At 42.9% G+C, this 22,150-nt stretch overlaps 2 protein-coding genes across 6 annotated transcripts in view; both read right to left on the bottom strand.

Annotated features, from left to right (window-relative positions):
- The window catches only part of SLC30A6 (solute carrier family 30 member 6), a 36,715-nt gene extending 36,562 nt beyond the window's left edge, over window positions 1-153 (bottom strand). Inside the window, exon 1 of one of the 2 annotated variants that reach the window (XM_075126984.1) lies at window positions 49-153. In XM_075126984.1, the coding sequence (XP_074983085.1) occupies window positions 49-51 (3 nt within the window). In that variant the 5' untranslated portion in view covers window positions 52-153. The remainder of the gene's footprint in view (window positions 1-48) is intronic. The other variant, XM_048843640.1, reaches the window with a different exon arrangement.
- A 7,453-nt stretch (window positions 154-7,606) lies between these two features.
- SPAST (spastin) overlaps window positions 7,607-22,150 on the bottom strand; it is a 62,883-nt gene continuing 48,339 nt past the window's right edge. For all 4 annotated transcript variants that reach the window (XM_048843644.2, XM_048843643.2, XM_048843645.2 and 1 more), the window contains 3 exons: window positions 19,772-19,842; window positions 17,732-17,772; window positions 7,607-10,979 (listed from right to left, as the gene is read on the bottom strand). In XM_048843644.2, the coding sequence (XP_048699601.2) occupies window positions 10,857-10,979; window positions 17,732-17,772; window positions 19,772-19,842 (235 nt within the window). In that variant the 3' untranslated portion in view covers window positions 7,607-10,856. The remainder of the gene's footprint in view (window positions 10,980-17,731; window positions 17,773-19,771; window positions 19,843-22,150) is intronic.

The raw sequence follows: 22,150 nt of genomic DNA, 5'->3' as shown, positions 1-22,150 counted from the left end.
GCAACGCGCTGCTGCTGCTCCTGCTCCCCCTCACCGGGGGCAACTCACCATGTTACTCCCCCGCCCAGCACCGGAACAGGCGGCTCCTACGCTCCCTGGGGTCGGAAGAGGCAGATCTACCAGTTGCCATGGTGAAAAAAGGGGGAGGAGCAATGTCACTTTTTTTCTTGGGGACGCCGGAAGTGACGCCAATACGTCAGGCGGGACGGAGCGGAGGGCGCCCGGCGCGCTCATCACATGAGAGAGTAAATGCGCATGTGTGGTTCACGAGACCGTGGTCTCCTAACAGGGCGCGAGGACGGCGGCGTGGGCGCGTCGGGCGAGCAGCTGACGCCGACCACACTGCTCCTCCCCCAGCCGTGAAGGAAGAGCCCGGACCAATCAGCTCGCTCGCAGGGGGTGGCGTGCGGAGCGGGACAGTGGCTGCCTGGAGCGGGTGTTGCGGGCCTGGGCCAGCTGTTCTCAACCCGCAGCGGCCCAGCTCCGCTGTGTGCTCAAGGCCGGCCGCGTGCCTAGCGTCTGCCGGGTTCCCAGCTGCGCGGGGCTGGGCTGCCGCGCCGGGTTGGGGCCTGGAGCAGCCAGACCCGCGAGCTCCGGGCCGGGGCAACTGGCCCGCCCTGCTTGGCGGGCTCCGGGGCTGCTGGCCGGCCGCCCCGCGCAGCGAGGGTTGCTGGCCCCGCGGCCCGGGTAACGCATTGTGAGCGGCCTATGCGGGCCCACAGTGTGTAAGTAGGTGAGACTCGCTGCCCGGGCGGGCCATGGCCCGGGCGCCGGGCGTTCTCGCCGGTAGCAGGCCGGCCGGAGCCAGCCTCCACCCGCCTCAGCGGAGAGCCCGACGCGCGTGGAGCTGCCCTGTTAAGGGAAACGCTGGTCCTGGCGCTGGCCGCACCAGTAGCAGCTCCTGCTTGTGCGTGCAGCCCTGCGCTGCTACGGCAAAGCAACGGCATCGGGCGCAGCACGGGGAAAGAGCCTCTGTGATGATGCTGATGAGCTGGGCTGGCCCAGCACACAGCAGTCTGGGTGTCCGAGCAAGGGGTTTTGCTGGTGTACCGGCCCCTCTCCATGAAGCACAACTATGGCTAGGGCCCTGCCCAATTCACAGCTGTAAAAAACGTGTCATGGAGGTGTCACAGATTGCATGGTCCTTTTGCCCTGCGGCTATACAGATTTCAAAGGGATGGCCAGTGTTTCTCGAAATGGGGATCGTGACCCAAGAGCATCAGTTAAAATCCAGGAAGCAAAGAGTAGGAATAAATGGATCGTTTTCACAACGGCTTGAGTTAAATAGCTGTGTCCCCCATGTATCTGTACGGGACTCTGCTGTTCAACATATTCATAAATGATCTGGGAAAAGGGTAAATAATGAGGTGGCAAAATTTGCAGACAGCTACAAAATTATTCAAGATAATTAAGTACAAATAAGAGTGTGAAGAGTTTACAAAGGGTTCACACAAGTCTGGGTGACAAAATGGGCTTGGGGGAAGAGGAGGGGCAGGACCATGGAAGAGGTGAGGCTTGGGGGGCCTCCCACTTTTAGGAAGAATCCATTGCCCCGATGTAAAGGTGAGAAAACATAATCCCAACTATGCACACAAATCCGTGGGGTCTAAATTAGCTGTTACCACTCAAAAAAGAAATCTTGGAGTCATTGTGGTTAGTTATCTGAAAACAGTTGCTCAATGTGCACCAGCAGTCAAAAAAGCTAACGTTGTTAGGAACCATTAGGAAAGGGATAGATAACACAAAAAAATATGCCACTATATACATCCATGATATGGCCATACCTTGAATACCGCTTGCAGTTTTGGTTGCCCTATCTCAAAAAGGATAGATTAGAATTGGAAAAAGTACAGAGAAGGACAACAAAAATGATTAGGGGTATGGAATAGCTTCCGTATGAGGAGAGATTAAAAAGACTGGAACTTTTCAGTTTGGAAAAGAGATGATTATGAAAAGATGTATTAGAGGTCTATAAAACCATTAATGGTGTGGAGAAAGTGAATAAGGAAGTGTGATTTACTCCTTCCCATAACACAAGAACCAGGGATCACCCAATTAAATTAATAGGCAGCAGGTTTAAAACAAACAAAAGGAAGGACTATTTCACACAACAGACAGTCAACCTGTGAAACTCATTGCCAGGAATGTTGTGAAGGCTAAAACTATAACTGGGTTCAAAAAATAATTAGATAAATTCATGGAGTGCAGGATGGTCAGGGATGTAACCCCCTGGTCTGGGTGTTCTAAGCCTCTAACTGCCAAAGGCTGGAATAATTGCCCTGTTCTGTTCATTCCTTCTGAAGCCTCTGGCATCGGCCGCTGTTGGAAGACAGGATACTAAGCTAGATGGACCATTGGTCTGACCCTGTATGGCCATTCTTATGTTACCTCAGACAGGTGATTTTAACGGAAAAAATATCTTTATTTTGTGCCAGACCCAAGTCCTTCTAGATCTTAAGTGACTAATAATTAGATGGGCAGAGACATCATCGCAGATGTTTACTTAAGATCTAGGACAGTGGTTCTCAAACTTTTCTTCATGGACCACTTGAACATTGCTGAGGGTCTCAGTGGACCACTTATTGATCTTTCTGAATGTTGTTTGTACCATTAGCTAACTATTGTAAAGCACTTCAGATAAAAGTGCTATATTAACCTTAATAATAAAAATTCTACAAATAAAAGCACACCACTCATATTTTAATATCAGTAGTCTTACCTTTTTAATGTGATGGATGTGCCCTTTCTGCCCTTCTGCAGCAGCCCCTGGGCTGGGGCTGGGAAGTAGGGGGGTCTCTCCCTCTCTCCCCTGCCACAGCAGTCCCCGAGCTGGGCCTGGGAAGGTTGGGGTTCTCTCCCTCTCTCCCCCACCGCAGCAGTCCCTGAGCTGAGGCTGGGAAGGAGGGCCGTCTCTCCCTAGCAGCCACAGCCCTGGAGCTGGGAAAAGTGGCCTCTTTCTTTGGCTGCCACAGCTCTGGATGTCCCAAATTCCCCCCCCACCCCCTCTTCTCACCCCATTGCCCCCTCCCACCTACCTCCTATTCTCCCCAAGGCCTCCACCTCACCTTACATGTGCATCTTCTCCAGGGTCCAGGCACCTAATTAGTGGAGCAACACCTGCACGGCTCCAGTAATTAGGTGGGTGGCCGCCCAAGCATGCACTGTAGAGGGAACTATCCGCGGACCACCTGAATGGAGCTCGTGGACCACTGGTGGTCCGCAGACCACAGTTTGAGAACCTCTGATCTAGGAGATGGGTGTAGCACACCATAGAAGTATTTTTTTCCATTGAACTCTCCTTTATGCTTATCTAAACAGGAAAAGAACTGTACAGCATTTTAGGGAAGGCAGTTCAGCCGCTGGCTCTAGCTGCGTCTCCCTTCTCCAGTCAACAGTGCAAGTCAGAAAGGAAGGAAGAAGAAAGGATAAACAGCACAGATGACAGTTATCCATGTCTATGCTTATTGTGGTTTCTGCTCATCATTTAGTTGAGTTTTGTTTCATATCCAGGGTGTTACTCTCCTGCAAAACTGAGGCTGTTAATCTTGACGTGCCTCGTGGCATTTTAAGGATCTGCAGAAGGTAAGTATTGGCTTCCTCATGTATAAGAATTAATTTCAGCTCACTGATGATTACTAACAAACTCCCAAGGACAGGGGGAGGTAGGTCAGTGGTTTGAGCCTGCTAAACCCAGGTTGTGAGTTCAATCCTTGAGGGGGCCATTTAGGGATCTGGGGCAAAAATTGGGGATTGGGTCCTACTTTGACCAGGGGGTTGGACGAGATGACCTCCTGAGGTCCCTTCCAACCCTGATATTCTATGATTCTATGACAAGCAAGACATTTGGGAAAACTTGGTGCCTCATACAGATGGCCGGGATGAGGTCTGGAAATACAAAAAAAATATTGGTGGCAGAAGGAAGATGTTGTAGCTAAGACACATAACTAGCAGAGACCAGCTTTGAGATTTTCAAAAGCATCTGCCATGTTTATTACAGAGGTGCCCAAGAATGGGGCCCCGTTGTGCTAGGCACTGTACAGACACAGAGTAAATGGCCCCTGCCCTAATGAGCTTACAATCTAAATAGATGTGTGAGGGAGAGGATTTGGAGCAACCAACCAGTCAGGAAAGGGCTGAGGAAGCCCCATCAAAACTGTAGAAAATTCTTTGAATGTCCAAAGGTCCCTTCTTTGGTTGTTTCTGTTCCTACCTGGCCGTCTCCTCTCTGCAGTTTTCCCCTCAGAGCGCATGGCCAGGGAAAGGGAGGCAGCACATATGGGCTAGTGCCCCCAGACTGTGTGGGGAAGGGTCAGGAAGATGAGGAGGGGAGGTTCCCTTGCACTGTTCTTGAAAGAGCAATAGAATAGTTTATGAGCACAACAAAGGGTGCAATATGTTCACAGGAAATATTTCTAGAATAAATTCTTTGGGGGCAGTGCCACTACCAGGAGCACAAGCCCCACTGAAAGTCAATAAGACTTGTGCTCATAAATCACTTGGAAACTTCTGAAAATCCCAGCCCTTGATTCTAGTCTTAGCTCCACCACAGCCCTTTTATGACACCTTGAACAACTCACTTCAGCTAAATTCCAGCTCCTAGCCAGACTAACTAAGCAGGAGCTGAGGGAAGGAAGCTCTTCTGAGCCATGGAGTAGCTTCAAAACTGTTTTTCACAGCCTACACCAGGCTAACAACTGTAGACCCTTCCCACTACCCACAAACAGGGAGAGGAATAAGACAAGACTATCTGTGCACATAATTGTTTGATCTGGACCTGAACCCCATCTCATGCAAAATAGGGTCCTTTTCCATAACGAAATTCCATGTGTGTGCATGCACAAATCTCCACATGCAAACCCCCTTTCTGCACCAGAACTGCACTGATTCTGCTGCCAGCAGTCTCTACTCAGATTGGGTTTTGACCTTACTCATCAGTGAAATGGAGTTATTTGCCTCTCTACTAGAGGTAAAAATTGACAAGTTTTTAAAGCACATGGAGATACGCATAATGATATTAGTGAACATATAAAATGTCATGCCTGTGTTTTCTAGCAAACTTGAGAACTGTTTTCCTATCATCATACTTTTAACAATTTCTCCATAATGTGTCTATACCTGCTGGCTCAGACCATCCTTGTAGGAGCAAGAAAAGATTCCTGTCCTAGTGAATTCTTCATCACTTTAGATAAGATCATGATATTAGAGCTCTAGTCTTCACAGACCCCAATGAGGCAAATGTTAGAAATTACACTGTGCTGTTCCTGGGCATTTGCAATTTATGGTACTGGTTAAATTTATTCAAGCTCTCCCTCCTACCCTGCATAAGACATGCCCTACGCTCCCTAGCCTGGAAACATAGGAATTGATACCCCCAAGCAGATCTGTGGTCCACTTCATCCACTATTTTGTCTCCAACCATGGCCAGATGCAAGTGTTTTAGAGGAAGGTATAAAGTCCCAGTAATGGACAATTATGCAATAAAGCTAGCCAAAATGTCTTTCTAATCCAGGTTGTTGATTGACAAAGATGAATATTCCTTACACTTCAATCCTCTTGAAAAACATTTTGCTACTGTTTCTGGATCACTGCATTAGCTTGACTTATTTGTTCTTCATTTTTCCTATCAAACAACCAAGCTGACTGGGATAACACAAGGCAGGAGATGGCCGATGGTGATGCTCCTGTTTCCATGATGCTTGGCCAAGTCTTTGGGTTATTTTAAAACTATTTCAGTCCAATGATCTCATTGTCTATCTAGTACAGAGCTACAAGATTCCATGGCTGAGGTTTTAGCAGTCCAAGCATATGCTATAGGACACTTTACCAAGATGTACCAAGGGAAATGAGACTGAGAAGGGGGGTTGGGGTGGATTGTTAACTCAGAGCACAATAGCAGGCTAACCTCACTCAAATGTATATTCACCATTTTAAACAAGGGCAAGTCACCCAAACTATCCCAGTCCCACACACTACGCTTTATTTTGGAGCATTACCATAAATTATCTTATCAAGTGAACTTGTGTGAAATAGGTCTTGCTGCATTTACTGTGTCTTAAGGTAGGTTAACTGTGCACACAATGTACACAACAGCTCACGGCATCACTTTGTTTTAATGAATAATTTTAATGTGGAGAACGAACAAAAATATTTTTATCTGGTAATCCCCTGGGTAGAGAAGGCAAGCAGGGCTCCCGTGCTCTGCCAGTATATGGCACAGATGAAAGTTTTATTACCGAGCATGGTAGATGTTTAGCAGCGGTTTAGAAACAGCTGGTGGTGCCAGGTTTTTTTGTTGTTGTTCCTTCTCCAAAAGGCAAAATCCATCTTTTGACTATCACAGACCACCTTCACACTCCAAATCTCCCCCTTGCATGGGTATTTGGCTCTTCAGCTACTGCAAACCTGGCACTCTGCACTGAGTTCTCAGTACTGCTCATGGGAGAAACAGCACAAACTAACCTGATTCCAAAAAAGAATCAAACCCACTTTTAAAATGATGTTCTGATGTAAACTATATCTTCTGAACCAAAGCCAGAACGTCAAAGGACTTGTTTGGGCATGGCTTTGGATTAATTCATAAATCCATAGCTGATGCCTAACATATAACCCTCATAGCCCATATTTATTTTAAAATATTTCCTTGATAGGTGATACTCAACAGCTTAGGACCCCGATTAGTGGACCATTTAGAATAAAATTCTATCAGTGGCCAGAAAGGTGTCTCAGTATAAAAATAATAATAATAATAACCCTGAAGACCTTAAAGCCTAAACGCACACTTGATGTCAGGAAGAGCCAGCGTAAACACTGAGGGAGGGTGGGAGGTGCAGGGAAAGACCGGGAATAACATAAGATTGATCACTCAAAGCTACTGACAGACAATTAGCTGTTATGATAAATATAAAAAAAAGTGACATGGAGCTGTTGGCCAGATTCCATAGATGAGGGGAGTTTAAAAAAGCAAGAATGGAGAAGACCTCCTCCCCCAATATTACAATGTCAGAATGACTTGCCCAAGGTCAGACACTATGAAGTCACTGGAAGGAAGTGTCATGAAGTTAAATTCCCAGGCTTCTGCCCTAAGCCCTAGATCACACATTCTCCTAGCTTCACAAAATAACCAATTTCCCCAACTTTCACTATCTTTGTTTTTGTAAGTCTGGTCACTCAAAAAATATGGAGAGAGAATTTTATCTAAGCAGGAGTCAGCTGAGCAGCTTTAGCAGCGCTGAGCCATGTTTTCCTTGCATTTTCAGAGCTGTTGGCTCAGCCCACTGGGATTAAACAGTCACTCAAATCACAGTTTCCACTTTTTTATTTGTAATTTAGCATGATTTTGAGGTAATCACACATTCAATTTCAGCATATTATTTAATTAGGAAATAGCACTTAGGTTTACATTAGCTTTTTAAATGAGTCATGTCCCACAGAAACTAAATATATGAGGTATATACACGTTCCCCCTCAGCTTCCCCCCTGCCCCCCAAGTGATCTGGTATTACATCAGAAAATCTTAAACGCCATAGCTATTTAATAAGCTTTGGATTTATCAGAGGCTCTTCGTTTTGGACATTTTATGTAACAAAACTGACAGAGAAACGGTAAAAACAAGACAAATTGCAACATTTTATTGTAGGGCAACCAACACTGTGAAACTAAAGCTATGTGACTGCTCACCATGCTTTTATACATACATTTTTCCTTTATCAATAAAAGGACATAGCTTAATACTCCATAGCAACGTTTATAACATTTCAGAATCCAAACATTCACAAAAGGACACTCTTGAATACAAGTCTCTCAAAGCAAAAATACAAGTAACCTCACTCCCGTTTGAGTCATCAGGTAAATTTGCTGCAAACTATTATATTTTTTTGTCTGCACCTTTGGTTTTTGTAACTCTGGGTTATGAAAAGTGGCCTCTTGACATGGCTCAACTTTTTACTCACGTGGAGGACCAAAATCTGAAACACTCCACTATATCTGAGGTCCTCTGTTAGGTGAAGGACTAGATTAAAAAAAGGATTCCTCCCACTAGTCATCAAAAAATGACTGGCTTTCTGTAGTATCTTGACCTGGAGTGACAGAAGCCAGTTTTTTAAACTCAAACTGTGCACAGAACCTGGATGGAGCCACTGGGAAAGCAAGAAGGAATGGCTGACTTGAAGATAAGGCAGACCCATTCTCCTATTCAGACCCATTCCCAGGACTCCAGTCTGCTCACAAGGCATACCTGTAGTGAGAGAAGTCCGCAAGAATGTGCTACAGTACCAGGCTGCACTTTTTGCCTGGTCTCTTCCAGTTCTGTGCTCTGAGAAAATGCAGTGCCTAATTGCTTGAAAAAAGGTGTGAAAGGGGTCAGTGACCTGTCTGGCTGTACAGCAGAGATTAAGGAACTAATCCTCTTCCCCTCTGATGCATATGCATGTTTAAAGTTTCTCTATGATCCTAGCTAATAATGCTTCATCATCCAGGTGTTTTCCATTAACCAGTGATCCTTACACTTCAGGTGGAACATTATACTGCTAATGAGCACTTATTTAAATTTGACACTACTAATAAAACATGAAGGAATGGACTAAAAGAAAAATTTAGATTGGTTAGCAGAAAAAAGAAAAGACTATAAAGATATCTACAATAAAAACTATCTACCTAAAGTAGTAATTATTGCACCATAAGGTGCTTGAGACAAGATTACACAATTTCATGGAAAGAGAAATGAGGGGTCTTAAGAGGTCTGACTAGTTAACCAAGAGGTATTAACCAAGAAGTACTATCCAATTTTAGTGATGAAACCTATGACTGAATTACCCAGCAGTGCAAAGCAAGTGCTTCAAAATTCTAAGGCCCAAAGTGGTTAAAAAAGTCTCTTTAGAAAGCTGAGGCATTGAAATCCTATAATGCTACTGGCAGTGGCTACCTTTCCAAGCAGTCCTGAGAGGTGGATTAGGGGACCAGAACTCACATACCTTAATTATGTATGACACCACATAGTTGAGAAACTTTGCACTCTTGAAGTTTTCTAATCAAACTGGTTATACTCTTTAAAAGGCATTTCAGTGTAACAGTGCCTCTATTTCTTATCACCTCCTATTGCCTTATTTGATTTTTGTAATATTAAGCCATCTCTGCAGTTCTTCAAACATGAATAGAACAATCGTGTTTACGTCTCTGAACAGCTGACAGTTTCTGCTGTTATATACTTCCCAATATTGTGCAATGGATAAAAGAGGGCTCTGTTGTAGAATTGTAAGCACCCTAGTTCTACATCAGCTAGTTCCTTTTATAGCTAAAACTATAAGATCAACTGTCCTCAGTGTTTTGACTGCTCCATTCCTGAAGCAGTAAGAAAAGTATTTTAATGACAATCTTAATAGAAAACTCAAGTTTCCAATTTCCGAAGAAAAACTACAAACAAGCTGTATAAACAGATTTCTTAAACAATTACTGACAGTAAAAATCCATGCACTATTTTTGTAGCAAAATCTTCACAAGTGTGGGGTGGTTTTCTTTGTTTTTAATTACTGAAGAAAAAAATATGTTTTTCAAAGCTGTCACAGGATGCCTTCCTACAGACGTTTTCTCATGATGTTTTAAGCATAGTTTAGCTCCACAGTAGTGTTTGTAAACAAAAATGTTGCCCATATGCAGTACAGGCCAAATATGCATTTCCCTTTACTACAGTAGTTAAAGACCATGATTTAAGTGTTTCTATTTACTACAGTAGGTCATTTATTTAATAAAAATTCAGGTGTTTATTTTAAAGAATGCATTTTACTTTTTAAAAAAGATCAGTTGAGTTTATTTTAGATTTTAGTATACAAACCAAAGCACATGAAAGGTATAAAAATGTCAGTGTGTGCTATGTATTAAATATCTAGCCACTTATTTTAATGCTCTGCTCTGTAGATTAAAAAAAGCAAGGACCAGAATGGAAACTTAACTAAAAGTTTAGTTATTGTAAACAGAAATGAATACAGAGTAGAAACACTAGTTCTAAAACTTCACAATTTGACAGAATCATTTATTCTCTCCAAAATCAGTTGGGTTTCAAGTAGAAGTTAACACACCATAAGAATAAACCAACATTCTACAGTGGAAGCTTTACAAATGAATTAAAGAAAAATACTGCTGGCAAAAATGGCTTAGTATAGCAATTCTATAATGTAATAATTGTTAATTTCAACTGGTTTGATAGGATTTTTGCTGTTCTGCTACCAAAGGTCTTTTTTAAAAAACTGTTCTGTGAACTGTATGGCCACACTATAACCAGACAAAAGACAAGGTAGTAGCAGACCAGCTGCTTTCCATTTGGATACTTTTTTTTTTTTTTAAATAATGCTAATTCCCAATGCTGTTCTTCCTGTTGCAGAGGGAAATGGTTTATTTGGCACAATATGGATAAAAATATTAAAAACTGAAACAAAAATTTACGAAGTTCCAGTTAGAAGTTAGTAGTTACCAGGAAGAGAGCAGGAAAAGTAAATGTCATGAGACAAATTTAAAAAAACAAGCAAGGGTATAAATCTTTCAACAGTCAATACAATTGGACCTTATATCGCCAACAAAATACACAGATTAATGTTCATACCATGATTAGATTGCTAGAAGTCTTACCCCAGGTCTTATTGTGCTTTAACTTACATGTCCTGTGAGTAAATCCTGACTAAAAAGGCACGGAGGCCTTAATCAACTTTTCACATTGTATAATTTTTCTTTTTCAATCAATCAATCTCAAGTTGCCAGTGCAGATATTTAAAGATCTGTGAAGTCCTGTAAACTCTGGCTGCATTCCCGGTCTGTATCAATTGCTCATTGCAGGCAGCACTGTCTCCTCACTTTTACACAGCAGTTCTTCAAACTGTAGTATCACCAAAGTCCTTGTTCCAGCGAATATATGCATCCAGGGTTTGAGGGCTCAGACTGCGCTTTATCTTCTTCAAAGACTCGGTGAAATCTGACAATCTGATATTCCTCATCTAGACAAAAAATGAAAGGCATTTTAAGACCATGAATGTGTTCATGTGTCATGTGCTTACTCAATAAATGAAGGCTTTGGACTTGACTTTCAGAGCAATACAATATAAATGAGTGCTAAATATTGGGTTTGTGTAACCAAGATAGAGTTAGATTACAGTGAGAAACACAGGTAATACAGCGATGAGCTGCCAAAATCTTAACGACTGGTTCCCTATAAAAAGTTCTGATTTAAGGGCTATACCCCAGTATGTATTTTTTGTACCAACATGGTTACCATATGTCCCTATTTTCCCGGGAGGAATTTTTAAAATTTAAAAATTTTTTAAATTTAAAAATTTAAAATTTAAAAATTCCTCCTGGACGGCGATTTAAGAACCAAAAAGCCGGACATGCCAGGGAAAATACGGATGTATGTTAACCCTGCCTAAAGTTCTTTTTTAAAAAGATGGGCCTGAACTAGAAATGAGCTCTGTTTCACACGTGTGGGTCCGCGCCACTCCCTGGGGTGTGCTAGGGTGACCAGATGTCCCGATTTTATAGGGACAGTCCAGATTTTGAGGTCTTTTTCTTATATAGGCTCCTATTATCCCCCACCCCGTCCTGATTTTTCACACTTGCTGTCTGGTCATCCTAGGGTGTGCACATGTGTGGGTCCCAGCTGCTCCCTGCCCCCCTCATTGAAGCAGGTGTGCAGGGTTACTGTCCTGGGAACTGCAGGGCACCAGTGGACGTGGGGCCAGCTGCAGACGGGCATGGGGAACTAGCTAGAGGCCAGGAGGTGCGGGGGTGGCTGGCTGCAGGCAGGCCGGGGGGGCTGGCTGCAGGCAGGCCGGGGGGGCTGGCTGCAGGCAGGCCGGGGGGGCTGGCTGCAGGCAGGCCGGGGGGGCTGGCTGCAGGCAGGCCGGGGGGGCTGGCTGCAGGCAGGCCGGGGGTGCATGCGGCAGGGGCTGGCTGCGGGCAGGGGGTGCAGGGGTGGCTGGAGACGGGCTGGCTGTGGGCAGGGTGGTGGGTGCTCACAGGGAGGGCGGCTCGGAGCAGCCCAAGCAGCAGGATGCAGCCCAGGCCCAGCAGAGCAGCCAGGGACCCACCAGGCAGCAGCGGGAGCCCCAGGGCCAGGGAAGCAGTAGCAGCAACAGGGCTCATGCCCAGGGCCAGGCAGCAGTTCACATGGCTCCTGCACCGCAGTGCCCCCGGTGGCCAGAGGCCATGAACGCCTCAGCGCCCCCTGCAGGGAAGCGGGTTAACAACCAGTTCTAAAACTGCTTCAAAATTTAACAACCGGTTCGCGCGAACTGGTGTGAACTGGCTCCAGCTCACCACAGAGGTAATACACTATACAAAAATCTGTTTTAAGTCTCTTGTGATCTAGAATGGCCAAAGTGAAATATTATTTTCTATTCCACTAGGTGGTGCTAGCCAATGCATGTGAGGGGCCTTGGTCCAATCAGAATAGTTCATGGTGTTTTTTCCACAGATAACAGGATTAAAATGTCATATAATTCAGTGGGGGTTTTGTTGTGTAATGTCCCCAGTCCACAGAGGGAACTTACTCTCCAAAATTATATTAGGACATAACTTCAGAACATTGCTCTAAGGCAGGGGTTCCCAACCTTGGTTCGCGGCTTGTTCAGAGTAAGCCCCTGGTGGGCCGTGAGATGCTTTGTTTACTTGAGTGTCCAGAGGTACGGCCGCTCGCAGCTCCCATTGGCCAGGTACAGTGAACTGCAGCCACTGGGAGCTGTGAGCGGCTGTACCTGTGGACGCTCAGGTAAACAAAACGTCTCATGGCCCGCCAGGGGCTTACCCTGTACAAGCCACAAATCAAGTTTGGGAAACCCTGCTCTAAGGAGTCAAAAGAACAGTCAGGCTATAAAGAATTATGTGCTAAGAACTGGGAGGCAGAAGTTTATTAAAGGAAGGGTAAAATAGTGTAGGCAAATTTCCAGATTGCCAAACAAACAAAACAGTTTCTACATCTTTCACAGCTTGGGAGACTGAAAAGCTGTCCAAGTCTGTGAGCCTAGTAAACAAATCACTAAGACTTTGTTCTAAACTGCCCTGCAGTTTAGATTACACAAACTAAAAGGCTCCTAGTTCATATTAGCATACTCTTCAAAAAGGGCTGAGTTTAGTTTGCATCTGCAGCATCCACTCGGGAAAGTTACAGTGCAGCGCTTTGGTCATACCACTATTCACACCCACAGTAGGCCTTCGGGGCAGCACAGACAAACCCTACATGAATACACACATTACAATCTCAAAAGCTCCACATTTCTTTGGGCCTAGTGTTTGCTGGTACAGCCAGATGTGTCACAGTGACAAGAGACAAAGAGAAATACCATGGGGAGAAGGGCTGCAGCAGATTTATTTTTTTAAATATACAGTCAAATCCTATGACAAGGCATTCAGCTTGGTGTAGAACAAATCCACAATCCAAGAATGGCTGGCTGAGTACTATTAATAAGTAGAGTACATACAAATGCATCACATCTATATGGGCCCCCTATGATTGCTTCTTCTGCTTACCCTGTCAGAGGTAAGTCTTTAGAGACATGGGCAGAGATCACCTTACAAATACAACACGATTGTGGGAGTCCCCTATGTCTCAGGGTGACCGACATCTCTTACATGGGCTTCATCTCTTTACAAAAGTTTGGACAACAAGGCTGTGGGATGTTGCACTCCATCCCTCCTGGCCAGGGGAAAGCTCCTCTCACCTGTAAAGGGTTAAGAAGCTAAAGGTAACCTCGCTGGCACCTGACCAAAATGACCAATGAGGAGACAAGATACTTTCAAAAGCTGGGAGGAGGGAGACAAACAAAGGGTCTGGGTCTGTCTGTGTGCTGCTCTTGCCAGAGACAGAACAGGAATGGAGTCTTAGAACTTTTAGTAAGTAATCTAGCTAGGTATGTGTTAGATTATGATTTCTTTAAATGGCTGAGAAAAGAATTGTGCTGAATAGAATAACTATTTCTGTCTGTATATCTTTTTTGTAACTTAAGGTTTTGCCTAGAGGGGTTCTCTATGTTTTGAATCTAATTACCCTGTAAGATATCTACCATCCTGATTTTACAGGGGGGATTTCTTTATTTCTATTTACTTCTATTTTTTATTAAAAGTCTTCTTGTAAAAACTGAATGCTTTTTCATTGTTCTCAGATCCAAGGGTTTGGGTCTGTGGTCACCTATGCAAATTGGTGAGGCTTTTTATCCAACATTTCCCAGGAAAGGGGGGGTGCAAGTGTTGGGAGGATTGTTCATTGTTCTTAAGATCCAAGGGTCTGGGTCTGTAGTCACCTAGGCAAATTGGTGAGGCTTTTTACCAAACCTTGTCCAGGAAGTGGGGTGCAAGGTTTTGGGGAAGTATTTTGGGGGGAAAGACGCGTCCAAACAGCTCTTCCCCAGTAACCAGTATTAGTTTGGTGGTGGTAGCGGCCATTCCAAGGATAACGGGTGTAATATTTTGTACCTTGGGGAAGTTTTTGACCTAAGCTGGTAAAGATAAGCTTAGGGGGTTTTTTCATGCAGGTCCCCACATCTGTACCCTAGAGGTCATGTGTTTTATGGAAATGTGCTTATGAGTGTGAATATGATGTAAGTGGAATATGCTTTATACAAAAGGTCTCTTGCAAGGTATCATAACAAAGGTTATAACCTACTCAATATATTCCTCCTATTTGTATGCATGCATCATTCTTGTATCTGAAGCTAGAAATATGAAGTATAACTGAGGTCCTATTGTAATTATGCAAAGTGTGGGCCATTAATGGTTTAGAATCTTGATGGCTCCCATTGACTAGGACAATTGGTTGTAAATGGTTTATTTACCTGCAAGCCTTCCTGTGTACCTGTGGGCCAGCCCAGGAAGAATGGAGACTAGGGGTCTTATAGGTTTCAGAGTAACAGCCCTGTTAGTCTGTATTCACATAAAGAAAAGGAGTATTAGTGGCACCTTAGAGACCAACCAATTTATTTCAGCATAAGCTTTCGTGAGCTACAGCTCACTTTATCGGACATGCTCAAATACATTTGTTAGTCTCTAAGGTGCCACTAGTACTCCTTTTCTTTTTAGGGGTCTTACAGTTACATCTGACCATGTCACATGATACTGGAATACCTCTTAATCCTTGTACCTTTCCACTGATGAGACGGGGTGGGTACAAGCACAGACAAAAGATTCCCACCTTGTGCCAAAGCTATAAAAAGGGGCTGCCAATCATGAGAAAACCCCTGCTTACCACCTGAGATGTCTGCCAGAACTAACAAGGACTGTACCAGGGGAAAGGATTGGGCCCAAACTAGGAAGGAGTCTAGTCTGTAAAATAAGTGTATTGAAACATCTCTGAGGGTGAGATATTACCTGTAATCAGTTTCTTAATGAATTAGGCTTAGACTTGCGTGTTTTTGCTTTATTTTGCTTGGTGACTTACTTTGTTCTGTCTGTTATTACTTGAAACCACTTAAATCCTACTTTTTATACCTAATAAAATCACTTTTGTTCATTAATAAACCCAGAGTAAGTGATTAATACCTGGGGGAGAAAACAGTTGTGCATCTCTCTATCAGTGTTAGAGAGGGCGTACAATTTATGAATTTACCCTGCATAAGCTTTATACACAGAGTAAAATGGATTTATTTGGGGTTCAGGCTCCCAGAAAGGCTGAACAATGGACATTGGGAAAGTCCCTGTTAATTGAGAACAATTGTTAATTGAGGGCTGAGTGAATCTCAGTTTCAGTGAACTGCAGAGAGGTGTGGCACAACCTCTGGGTCTATGCTGGAGCTGACTGGAGTGTCTAACTCAGCAAGACAGGAGTGGAGAGGCACCTATTCTGGCAGGAGGGTTGTTCTCAGTGGTATCTCAGCTCACTGAGTGACAGTCTCAAGGGGAGTCTCTGTGACCGAACCCATCACAGGCTGCATCTCTGAACAAATAAGCAGCCACGAAATAAAGCTTCTCCCTGCTCCTCTCCTGCAATATGTATGGGGCATGCACATACTGGGGCAGGTTTCAGAGTAACAGCCGTGTTAGTCTGTATTTGCAAAAAGAAAAGGAGTACTTGTGGCACCTTAGAGACTAACCAATTTATTTGAGCATAAGCTTTCGTGAGCTGTAGCTCACGAAAGCTTATGCTCAAATAAATTGGTTAATACTGGGGCAGAAGAGCTTGCAGATTCCTCAGCCTATCTAACTCCTCTGCCACTTGGAGGTTGGTGTTCAAAGTCTTCCCCTTTGTCGCTCTGCCTTTGCTCCACATTTTTCAGGAGGAAGTTCCAGACTACGCGCTTTGATTTGTTCAGCATTTTTTTGAATGTACTTTTTTGAGATTCAGTATGAAGGTTTTTCTAAACAGCAGCATAGTTACTAGGCTATGACATATCACTTAAGCTGCTGGTTTGGCAGTACCTCCCTGTGATGGACGTGGAAATGCTATGTAACTTAAGAATACTGAGATGCACTAATTTTGTGAATATCGTATCAAATGGTCCATATATGCACACTTCCTCATGATAAACACACTAATCAGGTGCACCAGTAATTCTGTATCTGTGTGCTATGAACCCCCACTAAATCAACAGGTTTGTATTATTGAAGTTGTGGACCAGGACCCCATTGTGCTAGGCACTACAAACATAGGGGGGAGGGGGAGAGGGAGAGAGAGAGGAGAGTGTGTGTGTGTGTGTGTGTGTGTGTGTGTGTGTGTGTGTGCGTGCACGCGCGTGTGTATTCCTGCCCTAAAGAGCTTACAGTTCAGACTACAGTTTGCATCTTTTGTTGGGAAAACTAACCTGTTTATAAAATAAAATGACAGGATTCTTTTCAGCTACTATGAATGATTTAAACCCAAAGTAAGTTTCAATATACCACCATCTGCTGGTGGGCACTGTAGAGTCTATGAAGTTTGACCCAAGTCAAATCTCACCTGCATTCTCTCCAGATGCACAAGCTACATAGAGTGGTAATCTATTGCACTAAGTATTTTCTGAAAAAAGTCTTAGTCTTCCCATCCTTACCGCTAATATGGGCCAAATTGTGCCCACACTTGTGTACATCCCATCCAGTCCTACCGAAGTTCTGGGGTGTAAGTTAGCACAGAATTTGACACTACCTCAATTACTGTTCTTACACTTATTCTCAGCATAGATCTTATGAATTTTTTACCACACTTGCCAAAAACACACACATTCGTATTGATATTTCAAAATAGCTTCTTAAAAAAAAAAATCACTACAATTCAGCATTTCGTATTGGCAAATAGAATTTTGTTAGAAATAACTGATAAAGTTAATTTTCCAGATCTGAAGTAGCTGCTATGCGTAAGCTTAAAAGTTTGTCTCTCTCACCAACAGAAGTTGGTCCAATCAAACCTTGTCTCTCTAATATGCTGGGACCAATACTGCATACATAAAGTTATCACAGTCATTGTAGCTTTTCAGTGTGCGTCTGGGGGAAGCCTCACGTTCCATGCTACCAATATTTTTAAAGAGACCTTTTCACTTAACTCAATCAAGGAAAAATGTTAAAAAATTAGGCAACAATATTTTTACAATAATTTAGAAACATGTATCAGAAGGGTAGCCATGTTAGTCTGTATCCACAAAAACAACCAGGAGTCTGGTGGCACCTTCAAATAAATCTGTTAGTCTTTAAGGTGCCACCGGACTCCTAGTTGTTTCTTTAAAAAAAACAAACAAAAAACAACATCTGTATATGTTCCACCCAGAAAGGAAGTCATGTTATAGCAGCTTACCTCACTGGCAGACATATTCTTTACCTGTTCTGGTTTTAGTTCTGTTAAATAAAAAAAAATAAGAGCAATGAGTTTCACAAGAAAAACATCAAAACATTGTATGTTCAATTCTACTCTGAAAAGTGATTAAAAATGGCACCTTGCAACTCAACATGCCTGCTCCTTGTATCTTCCAAGTGATATCTGCTTGCTTTAAGTGACTAAAATTTGTGTTGCTTTTCACTACTCTTAGTCTTACACAGCCAACACAGCTGAGCATGTGAAAGGATTACCTTTCTCTTTGTGCAATCAGATTTATTAAGTTCAAGTCGGTTAAATGAGTTTGCACAAGTTTAAAAGCAATGATTCTATAGGTGTATTTAAATAATGACCCCACTGACAATAGGTTGCACAGCAGAGTATAACTGAGAGCATTCGTTTGCCCTGCAGAAGTTTTACTACCAGTAGGGTATGAGAAGAGTTGTAGTTTGTAGGGCTGGCATTTAGAAAGAACATTTTTTTTCACTTCACGTTTTAGATGGAAGCCAGGAAGGAGGAGGAGGACGTGGAGAGGGAAAAGACATCCAACCCCACAGTGTAGTTTTTATGGGCTCTTCTCAGAGAAGTACATTCTAAATATGAAGATTTTTACATTGCAGACAAAATGTACATTTTAGTGCACAAATCAGTTGCAAGTGTAAGCACATAATGTTTCCAACTTGCTGGAGGAATATAACTTATGATGGCTCTTATGAGACAGCCACTTTTAATACAATACCGCTCCCCAATTTTCATGCAGTGTAGTACACCTGTGATTCCCAAAGTCACAGAATCAGACTATCAGGGTTGAGAAGGGACCTCAGGAGGTCATCTAGAGGAACCTCCTGCTCAAAGCAGGACCAATCCCCAGTTTTTGCCCCAGATCCCTAAATGGCCCCCTCAAGGATTGAACTCACAACCCTAGGTTTAGCAGGCCAATGCTCAAACCACTGAGCTATCCTTCCCCTCACCCCGACTCATAACAGCCCATTAAAAGTAGCTACTGAAGGGAAAGTAGACAGAAAGAAGAGCTACTTGTCAGCAACTGGAGTTCAGAATATTTACAGATCCACACTCTAGAATTTGTGCGCTGTACGTCAAATCCATGAATCACTTCAAAACAGCTTACTATTGGGGGACCTGTGGCACCTCAACCCACGTAAAGTCAGGTTACAGAAGGACTACATCCTCCAGTTGCCCTCAGTTCTTTTTTGCCTGCCTGAAAGACTCCAAAGTGGAGAGGAGGGTGGGACAGCTACATAGGACATATGTACATATGGGACATAGAACAATGACTGAAGGACTGCCTTTCTGACACAAGCATCCAATTTGGCTCCTGCATTGAGAGTGAGTGAGTAGTGCTAAACAACAAAGTGTTGTTTTAAACTAAAATTTTCAAAGAGAGGAATGTCAAAGGCAGGACACTGAGGCAGCCACAACCCAACTTGATTGGGCTCATGTAATTCCATCATTCAACCTCAAATGGTCTTAACAGCTAAAAGCCAATTTTCATACATTCAGACAATCCCTGAATCAAGACAAATTCCCCCATGGCATCTCTTCCTGAAGACTACAAACAACCAATATGATCTGAACAGTTTTTTCACATTCAATTTATGAAGCAGGTGAAGAATGTTCTCTAATACAGACACCTGTAAGGGATATGGTCTAGTTAAGACGGAACTGACACTAACTTGGGAAGCACATCATTCCATGAGTGGAAGCATGGCAAACTGAAATGGTTCCGTCACCTGTTAATATCAAATGGTTCTTTTCATGACACTTGGAAACGCACTAAAAAGCAATGCGTGACAGTCTCCACTTTACCATGCACAGCAACACAAGACCCAGGATGTCATGGATCTATTCTGATTAATTTTGGAGATTTGAGAGAGAGAGAGAGAGAGAGAGAGAGAGAGATGGACAAATGATTAGGAAGACACAGCAACAGTATCTTTAATTTCCTGAAGAGGCTTTAAAAAAAAAAAAAAGAGGTACTATAGAAAAAGTCACACCACTTACCTCGAATAGGGCCCAGTGCCGCATCCTTTGCTAATGCAGTTAAGTCACTTCCTGAGTATCCATCTGTCATTCTTTGTAAAGGGGGAGAGGGGAGGGATAGAAAAACTTCCAATGATCTGCATCTTTATACATGGATATTACCAAAGACTGAAATAGTATTTCCCTCAGATTAAATGATAAACTATGCACCATAATTAGTAAATTATATAAATGTTACTTCAAACACATTTCTCAACTGAAAATACTTTATCCATTAAAGTTTAATATCAGTATTAAATGTGTAGCATTTAGCAATCAAAGTCTAGCAACTGGGATCTATTGCTGAACGCCATTTTAACACACACACACACTTTTTCTTTAAACAACCTACTCGATTGTCAGCACTTTCTACTCTCAAATACTTGCCTAGGACTGTCCAGATATAGCTGTTGTGGCTTCTTCATATCACAATGACTAAATTCTAATGACAAATATTTTATGCCGTGCTTCTAGCCCATGACCAGTTTCTTTGGTGATCCAGTCTACAGTAGAACCTCAGGAGTTACGAACACCAGAGTTACAAACTGACTGGTCAACCACATTTGGAACCGTAAGTACACAATCGGGCAGCAGCAGAGAGACACAAAAACACAAAACAAAACACGAAAATACAGTACTGTGTTAAACGTAAATTACTAAAAAATTAAGGGGAGGTTTTAAAAAAAAGATTTGACAAGGCAACAAAACAGTTTCTGTGCTTGTTTCATTTAAAATTAAGATTGTTAAAAGCAGCATTTTTCTTCTGCATAGTAAAGTTTTAAAGCTGTATTAAGTCAATGTTCAATTGTAAACTTTTGAAAGAACCACCATAACATTTTGTTCAGAGTTACAAACATTTCAGAGTTATGAACAACCTCCATTCCCGAGGTGTTCATAGCTGAGGTTCTACTGTACTGTGGGGACTGCTGCATGAATCTCACCCAGACTAAGCTTGAAAAACATGGTGAGAACTGAAAGGAATCTCTGCATTTTTTTTAAAAAATGCACAGTTCCTATTTTGTGGCATGTTGTTGGGACACTTCACACATTGCAAGAAGTTTTCCCTTAAAACTTACAACCTTTTGTTGATACTGCAGCCAGATAAGTGAAAGTGTATATATATGTATATTATAGAAAAATCATATTTTCAAACAAAATCACCAAATACTATCTGCCTATTTTATGTTTTTTTTATACTGCTGCCCATTATGGTAGTATCTGAATGCTTTCTAATAGGCTTCATGGCATGTCCGACATTCTTCCTTTTGGGGAGAAAAAACACTGGGTAGGGTTTTTGCTTTTGTTTTATTTTTATTAATTTCCTTTTTCAGTTGGTAGGGGCGTCATGTGTAGAAAGGCATCAGCATTGAGTGCTTCATTCTTAGGGTGATAAAGCTTTTTCTGAGAGGAAGGTTTTGCAGCATTTCCTAAAAACAATCTTACTCTGGGGTCACCTGATGTCCTCTGGAAGTTTGTTCCACAGCTGAATCCTTTACATCAATAATGCTTTATCACAAGCACTTACAGGTTTTGTAACCTGAATTCTGCCAGAGAAGTGCAGCTGTCACTGTGGTTTATGGATTGAATTTGGTCTGTAATTTAGCTCAACACTGATCCAATAACTGCTTTGAAAATGAGGACCAAAGCCTTAAACTGGCATCACAAGCTAACCAGGAAACAGTGGAGGGACTTCAGTTGAGGCTTCATGTGCTCACAGCAGCCTAAGCCACAAAGAAGGTGGGCAGTCCTATTCTGGACCAGCTGGAGCCTATGGACGGTCTTCACAATCAGATTCATAATGAGCTACCATAATCCAGCCTGGAGGTGACAAATGCATGGATTACTGTGTGCTGGTCCTTTTCTGGGAGGAAGAAACATTTCCTAATAAGATGGAGATGAAAAAAGGTAGCAATGCTATCCTGTCATCCAAGCTTAGTCAGGCAAACAAACTTGAGGCTTTGCACCACTGTGATGAATAGGGGTCATATGCCTTCAAAGCACAATGGGAGACAATGTTCAGGATAACTTTTCAAAAGCTTTTTCCCTTTTTGACCAGCATCATTTTAGTCTTGCCTGTGTTCATCTTAAGCCAGTTGCTCTTCATTCAAAAGCAGATTTCTTGTCAGTGTTCTGACATTTTAGTAATGGCAGTGGGTACATCAATTGAAAAGGAGATCTATAGATGCGTGTAATTGGAATGCTGTTGGCAGCTGAGGCCATGGCAACTCAATCTCTCCCAATGGTCTTACAGAGATGCTGGAGAGAAGGAGGGAGAATATGGGTACCTCTGTGACCCTGCACATGGGGGCCTTTGGAGAGGATAAGCAATTACCCAATTACCACTCCAAGTTCTGCTGGAGA

Source organism: Caretta caretta, chromosome 3 (assembly GCF_965140235.1).
Source record: "Caretta caretta isolate rCarCar2 chromosome 3, rCarCar1.hap1, whole genome shotgun sequence".
Taxonomy (NCBI): Eukaryota; Metazoa; Chordata; order Testudines; family Cheloniidae; genus Caretta; species Caretta caretta.
Note: the sequence above shows the minus strand (reverse complement) of the source record. Positions and strands in the feature narration are given on the sequence as shown.